This window comes from Trypanosoma equiperdum, assembly GCF_001457755.1.
Source record: "Trypanosoma equiperdum strain OVI genome assembly, contig: ctg_788, whole genome shotgun sequence".
Lineage (NCBI taxonomy): Eukaryota > Euglenozoa > Kinetoplastea > Trypanosomatida > Trypanosomatidae > Trypanosoma > Trypanosoma equiperdum.
This window is the reverse complement of record NW_027124740.1, coordinates 33,055-42,292: the sequence shown is the minus strand read 5'-3', so window position 1 is coordinate 42,292 and position 9,238 is coordinate 33,055. Positions and strand designations below refer to the sequence as shown.

At 49.7% G+C, this 9,238-nt stretch overlaps 2 protein-coding genes across 2 annotated transcripts; both read right to left on the bottom strand.

Annotated features, from left to right (window-relative positions):
- Nucleotides 1–3,420: 3,420 nt before the first annotated feature.
- TEOVI_000369100 (Diacylglycerol kinase catalytic domain containing protein, putative) lies at nt 3,421–5,475 on the bottom strand (the record flags this gene model as incomplete). Its single annotated transcript, XM_067226563.1, has 1 exon — nt 3,421–5,475. The coding sequence occupies one exon, from the start codon at nt 5,473–5,475 to the stop codon at nt 3,421–3,423; it is 2,055 nt and encodes a 684-aa protein (XP_067082664.1).
- Nucleotides 5,476–6,875: 1,400 nt separating this feature from the next.
- On the bottom strand, nt 6,876–9,215 carry TEOVI_000369000 (uncharacterized protein; the record flags this gene model as incomplete). Its single annotated transcript, XM_067226562.1, has 1 exon — nt 6,876–9,215. One exon carries the CDS (start codon nt 9,213–9,215, stop codon nt 6,876–6,878), a length of 2,340 nt encoding a protein of 779 aa, XP_067082663.1.
- Between the last annotated feature and the right edge of the window lie 23 nt (nt 9,216–9,238).

Genomic DNA, 9,238 nt, shown 5'->3' with positions numbered 1-9,238 from the left:
ACTTCCTCGTTGCCTTTGTTGAAGGACATGGCAACACCACCCCTTCTTGCTGACACGCCAGCTGGTACTTCCTCGTTGCCTGTGTTGAAGGACATGGCAACACCACCCCTTCTTGCTGACACGCCAGCTGGTACTTCCTCGTTGCTTGATGATACTGCAGTTTTCAGTTGTGCGGAGAAACATAACCCCTTACTTCCGTCAGAAGAGCTTGTTTGCAGCGTCGCGTGATTGGTGTCCAACGGCATCATGGCACTTCTCGTGGCAGTTCCCGGGGATGCAGACTGCTTTGACACATCTGTTGCGAATGCGGTTCCTTTTGGTCTCAACGGGTTGCCGCGCACACTGTCATCAGTGACTTCCGCATTTGGAAAGAAGCCAATGTGCACTGCAGTGCGATAACCCACATCACTAATACATTCTGCACTCCCAAACACAATAGGTATCCACTGAACCTCATCCTGCGTCGAAGGAACCGGTTGGATAGGGATTGAGTACCATGTGTGATCCAATAAGGCACGACATTTTATCCGCTGATAATGTCGGTGCAGCGCTCCGCGGGTTCCGGCATTGCCGCTACTGTCCAAAACTGCAGCAGAAATAACTGGACGTATAACATTATGGCGGAGTTGGTGCTGTGCAATGGATGAGGTAGCTAGTAAACGAAAAAGGTTGACGACATCGCCGGCACACACAGCCTTCTCGTTACTACATTTCACATTGCCCTCCGTGGCCTGCTCATGGCACGGATTCAACCGACCGAAGGAAAGCCCCTTCTCCAGTAGATTCTCTTTCCTGTGTTTGAGGTTACCGGAGACATTGTTACACACAAGTGAAGTTGTAAGGCGGAGGTAACCCTCCGTATTGGACGGTAAGCGCTGGAGCGGCGCATGCGAGTCGCTTCCATGAGCGCCACTCGTCGGAGGAGACACTCCTGGGGACTGGCTGTGACGTTTGGAACCTACAGAAAACTTCTCTCCCACTGTGCATGGTTTGATGTCCGGTGATTGTGCACGGGAAGGCTGGTTCGATACTACGAGCCCTTCCACAGTCTTTGTTGTGCCGATTCGAGCTCCTAAGCACCGTTGGGGCGATGCCGAGAAGGCGGGCGTTAACCGAGGCGAAACAGTTAGGTCGGAGATCAGCGTAACATTTACCGTATGAGGCTTGTATGTAGCACGGCTGGACTTGGCGTAGTAAAGCGGGTTGTTATCCTCTGCAACAAGATGGTAACAGTCACACGCGGCGAAAGAATAAACTAATCTGCGGACCCCATACAGATGAGAGAGTCTTTCGGTCTGCCCCAAAGATTCCGCCACATTTCTTGTTTTATGTTCATCTGAGACAGATGCCCCCGGCTGTTTCGGGGCTAGCACCCCGCCGTCTCCCTTTGATGCATCATCCATCTGGCTGGAAGGGGTTGAGTAAGCCCTGAGAACAGAGTTACACTTGGTAAAAAACTTCTTCATTGCCTCCTCTTCTTCAGCACGCCATCTCCCCGGTACTTCCGAAGCTAAAATGGTCCGCACTGTTTTGTTGATGTGGACTTCGTTTGCCTCTGAGGAGTGTAGTGTCGATCCCCAGAGCGTCGTTGTGCTACCATGAGAGCGTACCTCCTCTCGTTTCTTTGTATAGTACTGCTGTTCTTCAAACGAAAACTGACTCAGTGCCACCTTGAAAGCGGCAAATCTCAAGGAACGTGGCGCTGGCTCGCTCAAACCTCCCTGAGATGTCTCCACGTAGTGAATCATATCTCCCTCCACCACATGAAAGGAAAGTAGATCTTCACTGGGCCCTTCCAAGGCGTTCGCACGAGAATGCCGTGCATCATCCCATAGGGTGCTGCGGGAAAAACGGGCAGCGTCGGACGCAGGTCCAACGGATGCCTTGCCACTGCCCAGCATTGAGCCCGCATACTGCCTTCCTTTACAATAAACCATCGCCTGCTCGTCTGTGAGATCAGGAATAAGAATAAAATAGCTGTCGTTAAAGCGCTGTTTCCCTGTGCCCTCTTCCGAGGAGCCCTGTGTCGCGCTATGATCTAACATTCTGTCTTGTATAACACTTCCACTGTCGGGGGGATTCCTTTGTGCGATCAATGCGTTAAGATGTGAAGGGAACGTCCGATGCCTCAACTCTGGTGGAAGGGAATGCTCGCAAATTTCAAGAGTTGCCAGGTCCTCGTAACTCAAACCCGTGTCACCAATTAGCGGCAAAGCCAAATGTGTGACAGCTAAAATATACACATTCTCTAGCGTGTCATAGCTTTCGTACGGAAAACGCTGGTAGAGCGCCACTCGGAGAGCACGTTGTATAACTTTGTTTTGTTCTTCCTGTGTGATAAACGGGACTGTGCCGTCCACCTTGGCGTTTTCGCCCCCAGTTTCACATTCTTGATCACCATTTGCTCTTGTTTCGGGATTGCGGGAGGTTTTTGGGACGCTGGGTATGCATATGCTGGTAGGAATCGCCAGATGATGCAGCTGCATCCTGAAATAATCAACTTCAGGTTCCAGGAAAAGCATTACCGCCACCTTATTCCTTGCTCCCTTATATGTAGCGACTTCAGCTTTCCAATGTTCCTTCCCTCTCCCTGCTCAAATCTCTTGTAGTGGATTTGGGCTCGTGCGTAGCAGCTCCTAAATATGTGAGAATCTAAATTTACACTGCGTACCGTCCACTCTCTTTCTCGGTACTAAATCTAAAAAGGGGCCTAAATTGTGCCCAGCGACCTCACGTTCCGAGCGGAGGTCCTACCAGATTATCGAGATGAACCGTTCGACGGAACGTACTCTCTGGGTGCCCACGCACAGGAGAAGGAAAACAGGTGACAGCGAAATAAGAAAAAAAGAGTAATAGGAACAAGCGGAAAGAAGAGTGGCACAGAAAAGTTTGGGGAAGAAGAAAAGCATGAGGAGCTTGCGTCGCCTTCCAAGCGCTGTTACATTCCTCTTTGACTGTTTTTAATTATTGGAGCCCTCCAAAAACACCACCTATAACCCAGAGTGAATATAAGGTTAAAACACGATGCTAGTTATTAAGAGAGAAGATACGCAAGCAGATACCGTGAAGTGTCAGCGGTGAACACGACAAGCAAACCAACGATTTGATGGATATACAGAGGGGAAAGTGGTGGCCTCCGGGTTTTAAAACACATGCACAAGAAAAAGGCATCCTAGCTATCTGTAATTCCCATGGGGCACCGCTCGCTCAGCATGCTCCCTCCTGTGTGATCCACTTTTTTTTGTTGTTTTTTTTTGCATCCCTTTCCCCCCATCTTACCCTCCAAAATAAAAAAAAAGACAAAAACATTGAGCAGAGAAAACACTGCTAGACAATGAAATAACTAAAGAGATGCGGAAAGCAAGTTCACCCTCTTCCAAGATTTCAACGTGGGCCGTCCCCGCCCACGTCTCTTACTGTTTAAAACACTGTCCGTAGTGGTAATATCATCGAAACAGTGGTGGTCACCTCCACGATGGCAGGGATGGGTTCGCACAACTCACCATCGGCTTCACACCACATCATTATTTTGTCTGGCGCCCCCCCACCGCCGTTTAGTATCTCTTCCGTGCCCTCAACCTGCTCCCCATTACACTTAACATCAGTACCCACGGGGTTCGGCGGAGAGGAATCGGGAAATTTCGGCTCTTGTGTGGAGATAGTATCAACATCCATGATGCACCTACTTGTGTTCCAAATTGTCGTGCTGCGCCAACGTTTATGGTTGCCATTGTACAAAGACGGTGCACCCATGACGAACTGGCAGGGACTTGCTACCCAATTCGTCACACTCAACAGGCCGTCCGTTGGATTGGCGTGTGGGGCGACTTGCAGCCCACCACCGAACCAGCGCCCGTTACCAAATACGAGTGTGGAAGAGGAGAAACATGTCCACCGATCATACACACCGTTTCTATCTAAGATGGAAAGAAGTTCCTTCGTGTTAGACGCACTTTCGCACCTCCAATCAGTGTAGAATGGATTGATAACGGTTTCTTTTTCACTACCTATGTCGGTTGACTGCGCTCCAACAGCGCCGCCGGATAAATCAGGCGTCGACGGGTATCCCCCTTCCCTATCATATTTGTAAATGTAATAGTTGGCGTCTACACGTAACGGTTCCGTACTGGGGGATAAAGCACCAACTTCTTCACAGCGTTGTAACCACGACATTTCCTCGCACATCCCGGAGACCGCTACCCCCATGGAGAGATGACGCGGATGCAGCACACCAACGACAGGCACTTTGTGCTGGTGACCCATAGAGGGCGGCGGCGTGGGGAAATCAGGAAGGGGGAAAACCCGGAAGGATCTGGGCTTCATCCGCATAACAGAAGCCACAGATGCTGCTGCAAACAGTACCGGGCCCGCAACGAATGAAGCTGTACATGACTGTTTGTATTTTTCGCAACGTGAGATCACGTCACATGACATACCACACGAGCACTCATTGATAAAAAAGCGCGTGCGCCCACTCCGAGGGAATGTGATTCGAGAGACGTCCACGTCGTACACCGCAAATCTACGCGACAGCGATTTGGGACCCTTACCGCAGGCTTCGGTGCTGCCGCCGCTAGCGCAATCTGGGCCCACAGAGCAATCAATGGATCCGCTTGTTGAGGCGCTCGAGGGGCTACCAATGGGCAAACAAGTGCTGTATTTTATAGTACGCTGCGACCCTTCCCCATCACTGGTAAATGCAAGGTATTCGTGCATGTCTCTTAGAACGGTTACGAACTCTTCGGCATTGAGACAGCACAACCTGGTTCTAGCGAAGTCCGAGCCTGTTCCTGCGGGTACATACATTACGGGTGGTAGAAAGTGACGCAGTATTGCCCGGTCCTCAAGCATCCCACGGTAGTAGTGCATGGAATCTGGACGACTGCAAGCTGCAGTGTCGAGTGCAGTACAAAATCCACTACGATAGGCTTTGAGAGTTCCGAAGCAGAGCCCATTAACGGCCTCACCTAACGAGCCATCTCCACCAATGACGGCAAACACATTAAAAACTTTCGTCCAAACACTCTTCACTTCATTTGTCACTGGATCTATCGCCATATTTGTCCCATTGCCCGACCCAAGTGCATTTCGGAGAATGCCGCTTACCACCCGACACGCGAGTTCCTCTACGACCTCCCTTACACGTAATGCACCCTCTGTGGTGATGATATCCACACACAGGGCCAAACAAGGAATCAACTCACCTTCAACGCCTTCATTTGCTACGACTCCATCGGTTGTGCGATCCCTGCCTGCAGTTGGGTTTGTGTCTTGCATCACTTCTGTTCCGCTTCCAACTGCATGCCCGGTAGGATCCATATGTTCCGCCAGAGCCTCACTGCCTGTTAGCTCCCGAATGGTGATGGCACTGAAATTTCTTCGTAACGCCTTTTCTACACGCCTCATCATTTTGCCGCCTTTGCCTCCACCGCTGCCCTTGTGGACGACGAGGTGAACTCGTAGCTGTGAGAACATTGTCACCGATAAACTCAGAGTTTGAGTGGCCGTCTTCACTAGTGGGGGCTAATGGTGGAAAAGCTCTTTCCTCTCCTTACGTGAGGATGGTGACAGAAATACTAGCGAAGGGACGTTGGAAAGGGGTGAAATGAGAGGATAGAGTAGATATAGAAGGGAGAATGAGTCCTCAACACGCTGCCAGACATTTTAGCAGGCAACGTGTGCACTACTTTGACCAATTTTTCCCCTAACGTTTCCTCCCCATCTTTATCCACCTCCACGCGTTGCACTTCCAGGGCCAGCTTGGGCTCCGGGATTATAACCCCACAGAAACGTTCCCTCCGCTAACAATACGCTTTGATTCCCCCGCCACGTAGTGAATAGCGGGAAAGGGTCAGAGGGATAAGGAAAGAGAAACCACCCTATACTAATACGAAAATAAGAACAAGTAAGTCACAAGGGAGACGTACTGAAGTGAACCTCACGGCGCATAAGAGGAAACATTTCTTGACATTTGTGTATATGTGAGGGACAAGACAAGGGGAAATTAGGTCACCACGAGCAATCAGCGCCTAATTACGAGCTATGCTGGCGCGGACGGAACATCAGAGACTTGTAAAAGAAGACGGCCGACGAAACAGAGCGCAAATAACTACAAACCCGTCCAGAAACTTTAGTAGCTCTAACTTCCAACCAGTCCATATGATTCCATTCATTTGAACCTCTCTATCCTTTGCCCTCCCCACCCCACAGGGAAAGGAATGAACTTTACAAAAATAAGAAATATGTCACGTTGGAAAAATCAGATAGGAAATAAACGGAGAAGTTTCTCCAATTATGAGTAAAGTCTATCGTCGTCCCTTCTCCCCTTTTCCTCCCTTAGGTGAAGAAAGCAGGGCAGAACAGAAAAAAAAAGGAGGAAAACTCAAAATAGAACAAGAGCGGGATGCGCGAACCACTCAATCCCCCAAACCAACGAGCGAGCTGCACAGACGAGACCAACGTGAAACCCGTGGTAAACGAAAAACAGGTCGTATTGGCCCCATCTCGAGGACGTTCATTCATTTCTCCGAAGCAATTGCGTACTCCATGGGAGTGCACGGGACACACACAGGATGACGGCTTTCTCTTGATGAACACATGTTGTGCAAGGGAGTTGCTCGGTCCACAAAAGTTCAGCCCGACCTATGGAGCGCCATAAACACTCAAGCCTTCAAGACGCGTACCCACACGCACATGGATACATAGCAGATGCAGGGAAGTAAGATTCATGCACCTAACTGCCATGAACAGCTTCCATATATGAAAACGTGTCCAGCTGAGTCCATGTATTCCTTCGAGCATGCCCTCGCTATGTACTCGCACTTTTATTATATGTTATTATTTGTTTCCGTTTAAACTCTATGCTGTATGTCTATTCAGTTATGCTGTGTGTCGGTTGTAGGGGAGGTCCCACTGCTGGCGTTGGGATTTCTCTGCAGCAAGTCTGTGAGAGTATCTCGCAAGCGGTCGTGACCCTTTTCAACTGTTCTGCCTAGTGCATCGCACATGGCGGAGACTTTGGTGTCTACTAACTTCTGCTGTTCAACGAACACTTCCGCAGTTTTTCTATCATTACGATCCGTCAGCGTGGAGAGCGCCTTCTCCATTGCACTCTGAAGGTTTTTTGGGAGGTCACGAAGAGTCTGCTCTGTGAGGGCGCGCTCCCTTGCGCTCTCCGAGGCATATTCCCTAAGAGCGACTGTTAACTGACTCTGCTGCTGGTCCTGTATATTCTTGAAACCCACTTGGAGCGATTGGTTGAATGTGTCCTGAAGATTCCTCTTCAAGTCTCCTAATGTTTCACGTATCTCAAAGCTTAGCTGTTGCTTTATTGGCACGGGATTAGCACAGTCTGCTATTCGGCCCTTCAGTGTTTCAACAGCCTTGCAGAGTTCGATGACGTCAGCTGCTGAACCGATGTTACCTGAGACGTTTGGAGCATTTGCCTTGCTCGCCATGCCAACAACTTCTTTGTGCATCGTGTCCAAAGTTTCCTGCGTGCCGCGCACCCGCTGCCGAATTTCACCTAGCCCCTTGGTAGTTTCAAGAAGCGCAAGTCTCTCCTCCTCAAGATTATCTATTAAATTTACAAGACGGTCTCGTGGCAAGCACTCTATAAGCTGCTTCACCGCTCCTGAGAGATCCCGTGTAGACTTTTCATGGCGTTGTGTGACCTCTTCCACGGCTGTTGATACGATGTCTCGTAAAACATTCTCAGATAAGGACGAATTCGTCCCCTCACCAGACGACAGGTTGGCCAAGGCACTAGGGGGCTCGTCATGTCTATGCTGCTTTTGGTGTGGTTCGTTCCTTGAAGCCTCGCAACTGCTTTTGCGCCCCTCTTGCGCGGTATTAAGGGCAAAGAGAATATTCTTCTCTGTGTAGCAAGCTGGTGCCACGATTATCGTAATTTCTGATATGGCGGGAATCTGACTACGTAAAGATTTCTGGTATTCCTCACAGAGGAGACGAGCATCTTCTCCAAAAAGGAACGGTGCACCAAGAAGTAGCAACAGGGGCACCTGACTCGTAGGAACCGCGCTTGAGTGTGGAGACGGTCCTCCACCATGCTTTTGACAGGCTTCCTCCAATATTTTACTGATTGTTATCAGAGGAGTGCGGTAGGCTCCTGCGCCCGTCAAACGGTAGTAAAGTGTGAACATTTCGCCACCCTTGTAGACAGGGAGGTTCAGCATATCAGCCAGACACACAACATTCACATAACCGGAGAAAAGCTCCCGTTCAACTTGCTGCGACGGTTGAAAAACACCACCAACCGTAGGACAGAATGGTTTGCCCAAAGCCTCTTGCGCATCAATGTGTGCAAGTGCAGAAGCCATCTTCGGAGCAGGAGGATTCTTTTTCCCTTCTGCGTTGCCTACACCTGCAGCGGTCTCTGGCGAATCGGTCGCGCTTCCCTTCCCCCATATCAGAGCCCGCCGGTCTGCTTTTGTTTGTACTATCATGGTTTCGTTTTTCTTCCTCGATTCAGCTTCAACCTTGGATACTTTCCCTGGCGAATGAGCGCGCTTTTTGAGCTTGCCTTTTGTTAACTTCTTTCGTCGGCTAATAAGCGAACTGCTTTCTGTCACACTCGGCACCGCAGCTGGCGCTTGAAGAAGCACACCTTTCCTTTTCTTCGTTTTACCCCGTTTCTTCTTTTCCGCCTGCTCTATAGTGGTGCCTCTCTCCGCTTTCTCATCAGCCTCATTAACCTGATCCTTCTCAGTTGTTGCCGGGTCGTTTTTTTTCAGTACTAACGTGATTCCCCTGTCAGTACGAAGTGCATGTGCAGCAGCTGCTGTGGTTTTGGCGTCGAGAACAATCGTAATCATGTCCTTAAGGTACTTACGCTTCGTCAGGACCATATTCAGCACAAATTGGTCAACGCTGGCATTGTCCCTATCCAGAGTTGTTTTCACAATCAAAATGAGGGGGTGTAAACGTCCCATGTCGTTATGTTTGTCCATAACCTTCTTTCCATACCCAGTCACTAATTTTACGATAGATAGCAGATCCACACTCTTCCCTTTAACGGTGTTGTCAATCATGATGAGGTTGACCTTAGGAGGAAGAGGTTTACGCAACACGGCGGCGATTCGGTACGTGCGAAATGATTTTTGCAACGTGGCAGAAACGTTAACATTTGGAGCCACAGCTTTCTTCAACAAGGCCGGTGTATGCCTCGTGATAAGGTATTGAGTGTAACGAATCATCCCAGGAGAAGTGATGGGCGGTG